Here is a 14,460-nt window from a genome sequence, read left to right on the forward strand (position 1 = left end):
GCGTGCGACACCTATCTTCTGGAATATTCCTAGAGACATATTTTTAAACATATGCTTCAATGTCGTTTAACGCACACCTGTCCCATCGTGCAGAAGGTTTGCGAAAAACATAAAATAAGTACAAGTCGGACTCGATTATCCGGAGTATTAAAAACATTTCGCTCCGGTTAATCGAGGCATTTTTTTAAATTTGTAATATCTTTCATTTAGAACAGTGAGTTCTCTATTATAATATTGTAAACAATACATGTGCCAACGAAAAGAATTAAATATTGTCTTTAGACTGTTTGTTCGGCGTTTGTTATACACTACCCGTCATAAGTTTGGAATCGCTTCACTGAGTATTGCAACTCCCAGTTTGAATATTGCAACACCCCGAAAAGTTTAGCATCACTTGATATGGGCAGATTAATGCAACTCTACCTCTTGATCCTGGAAACCTAGAGAGTTGGGGTCTTCAGTAAAGTTGCTCAAGGGGTCAAGGACTTGTGATGTGATGTGTGTGGATTGGATAAAACCGCAATTTTCTAGGTAGTCAAAACACGAGATATCCGCCTATTCCAAGTGATTCTAAACTTTTCGGGAGGTCTTGCAATATTCAAACTGGGTGTTGCAATACTGCAATGTTGTGTATACGTAATAAATTATGTTATATTATTGATTATCTCAAAGATGTAAAAACGAAATGAAATACACTAAACCTACTATTAGAAAGACAGTTTTTGCCTCAAGAAATCAGAAAAAACATTTTCCTGGTGGGCTACTTTGCGGAATTCAGGTCGTTATTGATTTCGCTTGATGAGTTTCGGTTCATAACCCGGGAGTATCCGGAACACAACCAGGGCCGGCGTCACATTATTTTCCCGAGTGGGTAGTACGCAATGGAGGGGGATAATTCCGTGTGGGTAAGTACCCACAGAGACGTTTTCCGTAGGGGTACTACTACCCACACTACCCACATCAACCGCCGGCCCTGAACACAACCGGGATAGGCCTGCTCGTGATTCTAAGTACCTACTGCATTGATCATGGCCATTTTATTACAGGAATATGTTTCGGGCATAAATCCGAAATCGGTTGACCAACAGCTGTTGTCCTCATCGGTAACAAAAATATATAATATGTACCTTGCTTTTGAAGGTTGTTGAGTAAGAATTGGTTAAAAGAACAACGAGAAAACTGCCAAATACGAACTGCCTAAACAGAACGGGGCTTGTACCGTTACTACGACCCGGAAGTAAAAAGCATGTCTTTTGGATGATTCCTGAAGATAGAGGTGTCGCATGCTATATTTTATTGCAGATATGTGAATTCTCCAACTACGAGTTCCTTCGATGCATCCAGGTTATATTAAAAAATATGCCTGATATGAAAGATTCCTGATGGAAAACTCTGAAGATGGAGTTGTCTCACGCTATATTTTTATGCAGAAATGTAAATTTCCCCTGATACAGGTTCCTCTGGGAATTTCCGGATGAGAAATAGCCATTTCTCAATGAGCTCTTTACCGATTCCCGATCTTGATGAAACATTCACTTTAGAAATGGTTTTTTCATCTATGCCAATGATGCAAATAAGCATTTTTATCAGGTAACCAATTATCAAATGCATCCAAAAATTAGCAGGTTTGTCATGCCTACCGGCACTTGCCTATACTACTTATTTTGACCCCTGTACACAGGCTTACTAATGTGTAAACATTACAAAATATGTCGAATAAGTTCCGAAAAAATCGTTGCAATTCTCAATTATAGTCAGTAAAAGATAAATGTAAGATTAGGTTCAAGTTTTATTTCAATTCACTCACTTACTTCATCACAAATAAATTAAAAAAAACACTAATCTTCACCTGCTCATCGAACTCATAATTTTAACAAATAACTAACTAAGATACTCATCTTAATACTACTTACAATCAGCTGACAGCGAATACCCGTAAAAATATAGAACGACATATTAGTATCCGGTGAAAGCCATATATTCACACAAACCTACCGCTGAATAGCAGTAATGCCTTGCTTTGCTAGCACCAGCGATTCAACATCATCCGGCGGTGGTGGACGTCGGAATTCTAATAATAATTTGTCCAATCGTAAGCATACCAATCTGGGTGCAATAGTTACTTTCTGAGTACTTCTGCAAATCAATACTTCCGATCGGAGGCTTGTATTTTTCATCATCAGGATAGGTCCAATAGCGAAGGAGATGCCCATGCAGTCGGTACCAGCGCCGATGCTGTGCTCCGAACCCGGATTCTACCTCGAACATCGTCGGTAGCTTCCAGAAGACGACTGGATTTAGTGTCCAATTTGTTCGCTGGTTTTCCTACGTGATGCCTGCTGATTCAGCATCACCAAACAAACACTACGCGAACATGACAAAAACGCCGTATGACTATATTCCTCCGGAGAGGCACGAACGGCCAAGTTTTTTTTCACTTGCACTGGAACTATTTCTAACAAACGAAACACTGATTCAATAAAAACAAGTTCCTAGCGCACGATCAAAACAAAACTTCTTGTTTTTCCTTTCCGTTCCCGTTGAAATTTGACATCGCCAAGCAGCGTTGCCGGTGCTATTAATGTTTTGACTGGCTGTCGTGTATGCCAAAAAGAGAAGCACACATTTTTATTCGATAAGTCTCTATATGTGACTTTGTGTAGGTGTGAAGAGGCACGTTTTCCTTTGTCATGTCAATGACAGCAGTCGCCAACCGTTGGGAACGGTTGGCGGCAAAAATAGAAACAATATTCTATTTTTTACAACAACAACAAGCGACGGTCGACCGCTGTGCTTTGATTGGTCGAAAAGGAACGGAGCGGTAGCGGTCAACCGCTACAACGGTTAGTCTGATACAGGCTTTAGTGTCAGTTAGTGCGGAGTCTGTGTATAATAAACAGAAGGTCGGGTTCCGACACGGAATGTAGCACCAAGGCTTTGCTTTGAAGTGGGGCCACGGAGCCAGGAAGGTTGGGAACCACTGATCTACAGTTTCTTCACGACACAAGTGCAAGTCATTCTTTTTACCCCAGAATGAAATTTCAGTTATCGTTCAAGCCAGAGAATTATTCTGAAAAGCAAGCTGAAGGTGATCTGGATTAAATATTCGGCAATTTTTTTAAGGTGCAATGCGCTTGAATTTATAGCAACTTCAGTTCTACTTCTTCGATTCAAATACAAATTGATATTTTCACAAAAATATTCTGAGTATGTATTTTACATACTAGTTCTCCCACACGGTCGTGATATCGGGTTCGATTCTCGATCAGGTCGAGGATCTTTTCGTGCTGTAAACTTTCTCGACTCAGCACTGGGGCACGGTGTATCGTTGTACTTATCCTACACATGCGAAATGTGTTTTTTGTGTTTTAAATAGTTTATTTGACACGGCACGATACAATTTATGTTTAACTGAGCCAAGTACATTTTTTTTTAAATTCTAAATTAGCAGGGAAAAGAGGGAGGCCTTTTCTTTATTCTCGCGGCCGACTACGAGCTAGTGGGGATTTAAGGTGAGAGGAGGGGTGTTACAATTTTGTTTTTAATTATTTTATATTACAGAATGTATTCATTTGTACGTGGCTAACCAGTGATGTTCTGTTTGAGCAGTTTTGGTCTGAGGTGTCTGTGTAAACATAGAGATGCCGAGTCTTCATTTTAGTGTCTCCAGCCGGGTGTATCATTCTCTTTCAGTTTGTGACAGAAATTGTATTCTAGCAAATAGATAAAAGAAATCAAATTTTAATGCCAGCATTTTTTATAAACCCGTATAGTTGTGTCATGTACTGGAGATCACCGCTTCCCAGAATGTCTCTAACGGGTACGTTCGGTTGTTTTCCTCGGGCCCGAAGGGAATCTATAAGCTCAGACCTAACACCACAGTATTCGGTACACGACCAAACAACATGCTCGATGTCATGGTAGCCATCGCCACAAACGCAGTGATTACTGTCTACAAGCCCTATACGAAAGAGATGCGTGTTTAACGTATAGTGATTGGACATAAGTCTGGACATCACGCGAATGAAGTCCCGACCTACATCCAACCCCTTGAACCATGCTTTCGTCGATACCTTAGGAAAAATGGAATGTAGCCACCGTCCCAGTTCATCTGAGTTCCATGATGATTGCCAACTGTTGAGTGTTCTCTGACGCAAAATGCTATAAAATTCATCATAAGCAAATGGTCTTTCATAAATATCGCCGTCAATAGCACCCACCTTAGCTAAAGAGTCAGCCTTTTCGTTACCCGGAATCGAGCAATGAGAAGGGACCCACGCTAAGGTAACCCGGTAATTTTTATCTGTTAAAGCACTTAAAAACCGCCGTATTTTCCCCAGGAAATACGGGGTGTGCTTCACAGGCTTCATTGATCGCAGAGCCTCAATGGCACTGAGACTATCTGTGAAGATGAAGTAGTGGTCTATGGGTAGGGTTTCGATGATTCCAAGAGAGTACTGAATAGCAGCAAGCTCTGCGACGTACACGGAAGCAGGAGCATCGAGTTTGTAGGAGGCGGTAAAATTTTCGTGGAAAACACCGAAGCCAGTGGACTCATCTAGATTAGATCCGTCAGTGTAAAACCTTTTATCATAACTAACATGTTTAAACTTATTGGAAAAAATCTTAGGGATCTCTTGGGGTCGCAATTGATCCGGGATACCAGAAATGTCTTGTTTCATGGTGGTGTCGAAGAATATAGCATTATTAGAAGTAGCTAAAAGTGCGACATTGGAGGAATCGTATGAAGAAGGATTAATATCTTGAGCCATATAGTCAAAATATAAAGTCATAAATCTGGATTGAGATTGAAGGTCGACCAACCTCTCGAGATTTTCAATTACTAATGGGTTCATAACTGTGCATCGAATTAGCAACCGGTAAGAGAGATTCCAAAAACGATGTTTCAACGGAAGAATACCCGCTAACACTTCAAGACTCATCGTATGGGTCGACTGCATGCAACCCAAGGCAATACGCAAACAACGATATTGTATTCTCTCTAATTTTATAATGTGCGTGTTCGCGGCGGAGCGAAAGCAGAAACAGCCGTACTCAAGAACTGACAATATCGTTGTTTGGTATAACCTTAGAAGGTCTCCTGGGTGAGCACCCCACCAAGTTCCGGTAATCGTACGAAGAAAATTAATCCTCTGTTGGCATTTTTGTGTCAGATACCTAATATGACAAGCCCAGGTGCATTTAGAGTCGAACCAGACCCCGAGATATTTAGCGACTAAAACCTGAGAGATCGTTTTACCCGTTAGTAGGAGCTGCAGCTGAGCTGGGTTATGCTTCCTAGAAAAAACGACCAGCTCAGTTTTCTCCGGAGAGAATTCGATACCCAGCTTAAGAGCCCATTCAGACAAATTGTCTAAGGTATCTTGCAATGGTCCTTGCAGATCGCTAGCCTTGCCACCAGTAATGGATACAACGCTATCGTCTGCAAGTTGCCTTAGCGTGCATGAATTTGCAAGACATTCATCGATGTCATTGACGTAAAAATTATATAAGAGAGGACTTAAACATGAGCCCTGGGGGAGGCCCATGTAACTAATTCGGGAAGTTGTCGAATCGCCATGTGAGAAATACATATGCTTTTCTGACAACAAATTGAGCAAAAAGTTATTCAAATTTGGTGAAAGTCCCTGCGAATGAAGTTTCGCGCTTAAAACTTCTACAGAGACAGAGTCAAAAGCCCCCTTAATATCCATGAACGCAGAAGCCATTTGCTCTTTTCGAGCAAAGGCAAGTTGAATTTCAGTAGAAAGCAACGCTAGGCAATCGTTCGTCCCTTTGCCCCGGCGAAAGCCAAATTGAGTATCTGAAAGTAACCCGTTTGTTTCGACCCATTTGTCTAACCGTAAGAGGATCATTTTCTCCATTAATTTCCGGAGGCAAGAGAGCATCGCAATCGGCCTATATGAATTGTGATCAGAGGCAGGTTTCCCGGGTTTCCGAATAGCAATGACTTTTACCTCCCTGCAGTCATGCGGAACAATATTTAGCTCAAGAAACTTGTTGAACAAATTCAACAAGCGTCTTTTTGCAGAGTCGGGTAGATTCTTCAACAGGTTGAATTTTATTCTATCTAACCCTGGAGCCATATTGTTGCACGACAGGAGAGCCATTGAAAATTCCAACATCGAAAATGGAGGCTCTTCCGTAGTTACTAATAACGCGTCGCGAAAGGTTTTCTGTTCCGGTACAGAGTCCGGACAGACCTTTTTGGCAAAATCGAGTATCCAGCGATCTGAATACTCCTCGCTTTCATTCGAAACGTCACGGTTCCGCATGCGCCTGGCGGTATCCCAAAGAGTGCTCATCGCTGTTTCCCTGGACAACGCGTTTACGAACCGCCGCCAGTACCCGCGTTTTTTCGCCTTTACTAAGCTCTTCATCTGCCTGCCCAGTGCCTCGTACTTTCGAAGCAGGTTGACAGTGCCGTACTCCCGGTAGTCCTTATACGCCGCGGACCTTCGCGCGTACAGCTCAGAGCACTCTTTGTCCCACCATTTGTTGGGAGGGCGCTGTCTAATCGTTACCCCGGGTATCGGTTTCGTCTGAGCTTGAGTCGCGGCGTCGATTATCAAGCCAGCTAAGAACGCGTATTCTTCCTCCGGAGGAAGTTCCTCGTGAGTCTCGATAGATTGCGCTATAATAGACTCATAACACTTCCAATCAATATTACGTGTAAGGTCGTAGGAAATATTGATTGGGTTCGGGGAAGTTGAACCATTAGCAATTGATATAACGATTGGAAGATGATCACTACCGTGGGGATCGTTGATTACTTTCCACCGGCAATCTAACGCTAGTGATGTCGAGCAAAGGGATAGGTCAAGCACGCTTTCACGTGCTGGAGGATTAGGTACACGTGTCGCTTCCCCAGTATTCAAAACTGTCATATTGAAGTCGTCGATCAAGTTACAGATTAAAGAAGATCGGTTGTCGTCGTACAGCGACCCCCATAGCGAACAGTGAGAATTAAAATCTCCCAATATCAAAAAAGGCGCGGGAAGCAACTCTGCTATATCAGTGAGATGCTTCTGTTCAATCCGCGCGGATGGAGGCATATATAACAAAACAAGGCATAGGTCTTTACCATTCATATTCGTTTGAATGGCAACGACTTCAATATTCGAGATCGAGGGGAGGTCGATTCGGAAGAAGGAATAGCACTTTTTAATCCCTAAAAGTACCCCTCCACCGTGTGAGTCTCGATCTCGACGAATAATGTTAAAATCGTGGAAATTGAGTTGATCGTTTGAATTGAGAAAGGTTTCACAGAGCGCAAATGCGTCACAATTGTATGTATTTATTAAATGAGAAAATAGATCGAATTTGGGGATGATACTTCTGCAATTCCACTGTAATACAGTGATAAAATTCCTAACCTCTTTCGCCGTATTAGTCATCGAAAGATATGATAGCTGAAATGAGGGGCCAAGTTGCTGCTAGTTGCATCAAAAAGGTTTTCACTGTAGGAAGAAGGGCAAGAAGAATATTTTGTAGGGGATCTGGTATGTTGAATGTTTTAAATATCCAGTCCACAATATCAGAAAATTTTATGAACCCTGTTTCTTTTTTATCTTCTGATCGAGAAATGGGTGCACGAGGGGTTTTTGGTGCCCCAGGAAGCGGTGGGTACTCCTGGTTTGATTTAAAATTAAAACCGGGAGGGACTTGCTTCGGTTTTTCTTCACCGCTTCCTTTTTGTGTTGGCTTATTGGTCATTCCGCTAGGGGTTATCTTGCGACCTTTGCGAGAAAGATTAGGAGAGTTGATCATTCTCCTCTTCCTAGATCCTTCTGGCATGGCATAAGAACACCCTTCGAGGGGATCGTCAGATGTACCCTCATCGGTTGGCAAAAAGGAAAAGATGTTTCCTGTCGAGGGTGGCTCAGCACTCTTCAGCATTTCTGCGAAAGAGCGCTTTGATCGTTCCTTGAGGGAACGCTTTATTTTTTCCTCGCGCTGTTTGTACGCGGGACACGCCGAAAGGTCATGCCGAGTTCCCTCGCAGTAAAGACACTTTTCAGTATCCTCACTGCAAGCGGTCTCAGCATGATTGCCTCCGCACTTGCTGCAGCGTGCCTTGTTGCAGCAGTAGGTGGCTGTATGACCTAACTGCTTGCAGTTTTGGCAATGCATGACCCGCGGTACGAACAGGCGTACAGGCAGACGAACCCTGTCCAAAGAGATGTAGTTCGGCAGTGCGGATCCGGCGAATGTTATACGGAAGGAATCCGAAGGGAAGAATTTCTTCTTCCCTTCTTCGATGGATACTGAATGCAATTGCTTGACATCCAGTATCTTTACATCTTGAATCAGGGGGTTCTTGAAGCAGCCAACCCCGTGACGCAAAATGTCATCGACCGTGAGGCTTCCTTCGGTAACCACACCGTCGATCTCCACGTCCTTGGCAGGGATGTACACGCGGTACTCTCTCGTGAAGAGCTCGTAGCTAGCAATTGCGTTTGCTTGCTTCAAGCTACTCACAACAACTCGCAGTTTGTTCGGTCTAACCTTTGTAATTTCGGTTACGTCCGAAAACTGTTTTGCCAGGTCCTTGCCGATTTGAATTATATTTAGAGGCTTCTTTATGGGCCTGAAGTAAACTACGAACGGACCTTTCGAAGCATCTGGGTAAGCTTTCACCCGTGTTGCCGGTACCCTTGGTACGGGGCTAGGTAGCGGGGAAGGTAGAGGGGAATTGATGGGGGAGATCTCAATCTCTTCCCCAGTTGTTTCCACATCCAGGAATAGTTGCACCTGCATGTCGTCCATTTTGCGGGAGCGTTACGCTCTACCGCACACAAACGATAAATATTCGAATGTGAGGGGGGGTCAAGTAGTTGCTATTAAATTTTAAAAACAATTTTTCAAACTACAATGGATCAAAATAAAAAAAAGGCAGTAATACTAATACTAATAACAATAGTAATAATAATAATAATAATAATAATAATAATAATAATAATAATAATAATAATAATAATAATGATAATAATAATAATAATAATAATAGTAATAATAATTATAATAATAACAATAATAATAATACTATTGATAATAATGATAAAAATTCTAAAGTGAATACTTCACCGAACGTCTAAGTCACGACCTCACGGCTGATAGTAGGATTAATCGAGCGTCTCCGCAGAACAAACAATGACGATCCAGCTTCGTGTTGTGACACAGTGGCCGTATCCTACACGCGACCTTGTAGATGCCACTTGTAGTTGACTTCCACTCGCTCGATCGTATGGTGGTCCGTGCTGCTAGCGGGGTAACAGCGGTGCGGGAGAATTATTCTTGCTGATATATCAGCTGCGTATCGGATCACTGGCGGGGTAGCCTGCCCCTACCAGTGTGCAGAAGATGTTTCTGCCGATATATTGCAGGCTATTGTTATCGCACACAAGAACTAATCGAAAAAAAAAAAACACCCGTACGATAACTCGTGTATTGTTATTTTGCGAATCAAACGGAGATAAACAATTTGCGTCTAATCGAGACGAAAGCAAAACAACGAATGACATGCGAAATGTGCCAAAAACAATATCGATAACGAATCCTCTCAACTAATCTAGTTGATCGAGACCGCTAATAGTCCCACAGGCTGATCAAAATCAAAGTTGAAGATGCTTGAAGGTCCTTGACTGTGCTTCTTGATTAAACTTTGATTGGTATGAAATTCATCATGAATTCCGGCGAAAAGTTTAAAATCGATGTTGAAATAAAACTGTTTACAAAAAATTTCGATATTATCAAATATGTAATTTGTTCTAAATTTTTGCATATATGCATTCTGATCTCCTAAAAAACTAAGTATTCAAAAGGAAACTGAAGCATTTATCAAAAACATTTATGAAAAACCTTTTACACTCGTCAACTTTTCCAAAACTTTTTCTTCGCACAGAATTTGCTCTGACTTCGCACAACGAATGCGTGAAACGCATAACGCAAAAGTTGTACAAGGAATGCATTGACAGAGATCAAAATCAGAATTTGTATCATATACCCAAAAATCGTATTGTTTCGGTAAACTTCGATTGCGAGCGAACAATCAGTTTCGAGGCGCTCAAAAAATCGCTCTTTACTTTTGCGAGCCGGTGCGTATCAACGGCTCATGCATCCCTAGAAATCATCAGTAGCCGAAACAGCCAATCGCCAGCCTTGTTGCCGCAGAAGTTATTGACGCTGGTGCCAGTAACGCGAAACCGAATGCATGTGAATAAAACCAGAGTCACAGTTAAATGCAGAATGTTTTGAACAAATCTAATGTTTTTGTTTATTGTTAATGATTAAATAATGTTTCAAATGAACTGATTCATGAAAGTGAATCGATCAGACAATAATTTCCTCATTTTGTCAGTACCCAACTTATCAGTATTGGTTGCTGGTTGTACTGTTTTAACGATGCCAGCCTTCTGACATCGGTTGATGTTTCATAAGTGTAGTGATTTGAAGCTGCGTAATACATTCAAAATATGCTTAGGCATCAAATGCGTTATGCCCAACGCACATGCGTTGTACTGGTTCCAAATTGAATCAGTAACTGTGCTAATTTTCGTGGTATTTTTATAATTAGTGTTATTCATCAATTAAAATACTAGATATCTCAACGTAAAACAAGTTTATTTTGTGATAAAACTAAATAACTCGGCTTTTTGTTAAGTTTTTCGTTGCTATAACCGGTCTGAAACGATATGGTTGCGTTTCATAAAATCTGAACCTTTAAAAATCGCATTTGAATCGTCATCACCAGAATAGGTCAAATTTTCAAACTCGTTTTTCTCGAAACGTCAATTTTCGAGTTATCGAGTTCTAGCATTAAGGGGGCGATATGGAAAATAATTAATGGGACAACTTTACTGAAGACACTATGGCTCTAAAATCAAGTTTTTTGGGTCAAAATAATTTCGGTCACGTTTTTGCAGCTTTGGAAACAGTGTGCACTGGTGGGCACCATTCCGCTTATTCATTAAAATTTCAATTAACGACGCTCATTTCGGTTAGCGGTTCAGCGATTTTGCTTATTTTTGAATTGGTTAACGTCGCCACCATTTTTGCTAATTCGCTGGCTTCGTAGAGAAGCGACAAAAATATTTAAAAAAACTGTGAGTTGTTGATGGCGGACATAAATGCGTCGAATATGAACACACTTTACTACGAAAGCTACTTTTAGAACGTATGTTTCATTTAAACAAAGTTCAATCGCGGACAGACATCCAAGCTGAGTTCCAAACTTGTGTAAAGTTTTTAGTACTAGCAATGCGTAAGCAGGTAGCAGGTAGCATGCGGTGATAGTGTATAAGTTATTTGAAACGAATTTCTCTGAAAGTTCACACGGAATTTTCGATGAATGTTGTTCTTGCTTGAACGTCTGTCTGTGGTTCAATGTTTTTAATTGTCTAGAGAAGTGTTTCTCAACCGGGGTCCGCGACCGGAAAGGGGCCGCGAGGCTCATCCGCGAAGCTCTTGGTAAATTTGACGGGTAACTAAAATTTGTTTCCAGATATCTATGTGAAAGCCGATATGAGACTAAAAAACGCAGCCTTGTTTTGCAAAACCTGTATCTGAAAATCTTTTGGAGGGCCGCAAAGCTCACTGTGCTTCGCGGAGAGGGCCGCGGATCCTTTGTGTTTAGCGAGTGGGGCCAGCTAGTCTCGAGGTACGATGCTGGCCTAATAAGCCAGTCGTCGTAGGTTCGAGTCTCGGCTCGGGAGAGACTGTTAAGCCTGTATCAGACTAACCGTTGTAGCGGTGACCGCTACCGTTCCGTTCCTTTTCGACCAATCAGAGCCGTTCCCGTTCCCAACGGTTGGCGACTGCTGTCATTGACATGACAAAGGCAAACGTGCCTCTTCACACCTACACAAAGTCACATATAGAGACTTATCGAATAAAAATGTGTGCTTCTCTTTTTTGGCATACACAACAGCCAGTCAAAACATTATTAGCACCGGCAACGCTGCTTGGCGATGTCAAATTTCGACCAACGGGAACGGAAAGGAAAAAAAGAAGTTTTGTTTTGATCGTGCGCTAGGAACTTGTTTTTATTGAATCAGTGTTTCGTTTGTTAGAAATAGTTCCAGTGCAAGTGAAAAAAAACTTGGCCGTTCGTGCCTCTCCGGAGGAATATAGTCATACGGCGTTTTTGTCGTGTTCGCGTAGTGTTTGTTTGGTGATGCTGAATCAGCAGGAATCACGTAGGAAAACCCGCGAACAAATTGGACACTAAATCCAGTCGTCCTCTGGAAGCTACCGACGATGTTCGAGGATGAATCCGGGTTCGGAGCACTGCATCGGCGCTGGTACCGACTGCATGGTCATCTCCTTCGCTATTGGACCTATCCTGATGATGAAAAATACAAGCCTCCGATCGGAAGTATTGATTTGCAGAAGTGCTCAGAAAGTAACTGTTGCACCTAGATTGGTATTCTTACGATTGAACAAATTATTATTAGAATTCCGACGTCCACCACCGCCGGATGATGTTGAATCGCTGGTGCTAGCAAAGCAAGGCATTACTGCTACTCAGCGGTAGGTTTGTGTGAATATATGGCTTTCACCGGATACTAATATGTCGTTCTATATTTTTACAGGTATTTGCTGTCAGCTGATTGTGAGTAGTATTAAGATGAGTATCTTAGTTAGTTATTTGTTAAAATTATGAGTTCGATGAGCAGGTGAAGATTAGTGTTTTTTTTTTAATTTATTTGTGATGAAGTAAGTAAGTGAATTGTAATAAAACTTGAACCTAATCTTACATTTATCTTTTACTGACTATAATGGAGAATTGCAACGTTTTTTTCGGAACTTATTCGACATATTTTGTAATGTTTACGCATTAGTAAGCCTATGTACAGGGGTCAAAATAAGTAGTATAGGCAAGTGCCGGTAGGCATGACAAACCTGCTAATTTTTGGATGAATTTGATGATTGGTTACCTGATAAAAATGCTTATTTGCATCATTGGTATAGATGAAAAAACTATTTCTAAAGTGAATGTTCCATCAAGATCGGGAATCGGTAAAGAGCTCATTGAGAAATGGCTATTTCTCATCCGGAAATTCCCAGAGGAACCTGTATGAGGGGATATTTACATTTCTGCATAAAAATATAGCGTGAGACAACTCCATCTTCAGAGTTTTCCATCAGGAATCTTTCATATCAGGCATATTTTTTAATATAACCTGGATGCATCGAAGGAACTCGTAGTTGGATAATTTACATATCTGCAATAAAATATAGCATGCGACACCTCTATCTTCAGGATTGCTCTCCAGGAATCATCCAAAAGACATATTTCTAAACACAGACGGCATTGGCCACTACCGGATCAATCCAAATGCCCCGGAGGAACCCTGAATGGAGAAATTACATTTTTGCATTAAATATAGCGTGCGACACCTATCTTCTGGAATATTCCTAGAGACATATTTTTGAACATATGCTTCAATGTCGTTTAACGCACACCTGTCCCATCGCGCAGAAGGTTTGCGAAAAACATAAAATAAGTACAAGTCGGACTCGATAATCCGGAGTATTAAAAACATTTCGCTCCGGATAATCGAGGCATTTTTTTTAATATGTAATATCTTTCATTTAGAACAGTGAGTTCTCTATTATAATATTGTAAACAATACATGTGCCGACGAAAAGAATTAAATATTGTCTTTAGACTGTTTGTTCGGCGTTTGTTATACATATACACTACCCGTCATAAGTTTGGAATCGCTTCACTGAGTATTGCAACTCCCAGTTTGAATATTGCAACACCCCGAAAAGTTTAGCATCACTTGATATAGGCAGATTAATGCAACTCTACCTCTTGATCCTGGAAACCTAGAGAGTTGGGGTCTTCAGTGAAGTCGCTCAAGGGGTCAAGGACTTGTGATTGGATGAGAGTATAGTTCGGAACTCAGCCACAACGCAGCGCTAGTGTGCATGAAGTTTTGAGTGTTTTGAACACTAATTAGCACAATAATCCCACCATTTAGAGAGTTGCGATTTTCAGCAAAGTTACTCGAGAGGTCAAGGGCTTGTAATTGGCGGACGGTATTGTGCGGAATTCAGCCGCAACGCAGCGCTAGTGTGCATGTAGTTTTGAGCGTTTCGAATTTAGTTTAGCTCAACAATCACATCATTTACACAGATTGTTTACACATGACGGAGTGAAACTAATTTGAATGTTGACAATTTGATTACCACACACAATACGTAGGCTTGTGTGTGTTTATCCTCAAGAGGAGCTTTCTTTTGAGGAGGTTATAACATATATCTGGGTAGTAAAATTCGCGCGATAAGTTGAAGTTTGAATACGAAGAGCCACATGTACCCTAACGCCGCATAGTGAGGTGATTCAATACTAAATTGTCTACTATGTAGAAGCCTTGAGCATCCTGAACAAGTTTGCTGAACACCGCAACTCTCTAGCAGGTCGAAATC

General features: G+C 41.4%; 1 protein-coding gene across 1 annotated transcript; it reads left to right on the forward strand.

Moving 5' to 3' along the window:
• Positions 1-12,020: 12,020 nt before the first annotated feature.
• Positions 12,021-12,706, forward strand: LOC129720349 (anillin-like). The gene is made up of 2 exons (XM_055671814.1): positions 12,021-12,552; positions 12,615-12,706. Exons 1-2 carry the CDS (start codon positions 12,290-12,292, stop codon positions 12,640-12,642), a joined length of 291 nt encoding a protein of 96 aa, XP_055527789.1. The 5' UTR covers positions 12,021-12,289; the 3' UTR covers positions 12,643-12,706.
• Positions 12,707-14,460: the final 1,754 nt, after the last annotated feature.

This window comes from Wyeomyia smithii, chromosome 2 (assembly GCF_029784165.1).
Source record: "Wyeomyia smithii strain HCP4-BCI-WySm-NY-G18 chromosome 2, ASM2978416v1, whole genome shotgun sequence".
NCBI classification, from domain to species: Eukaryota; Metazoa; Arthropoda; class Insecta; order Diptera; family Culicidae; genus Wyeomyia; species Wyeomyia smithii.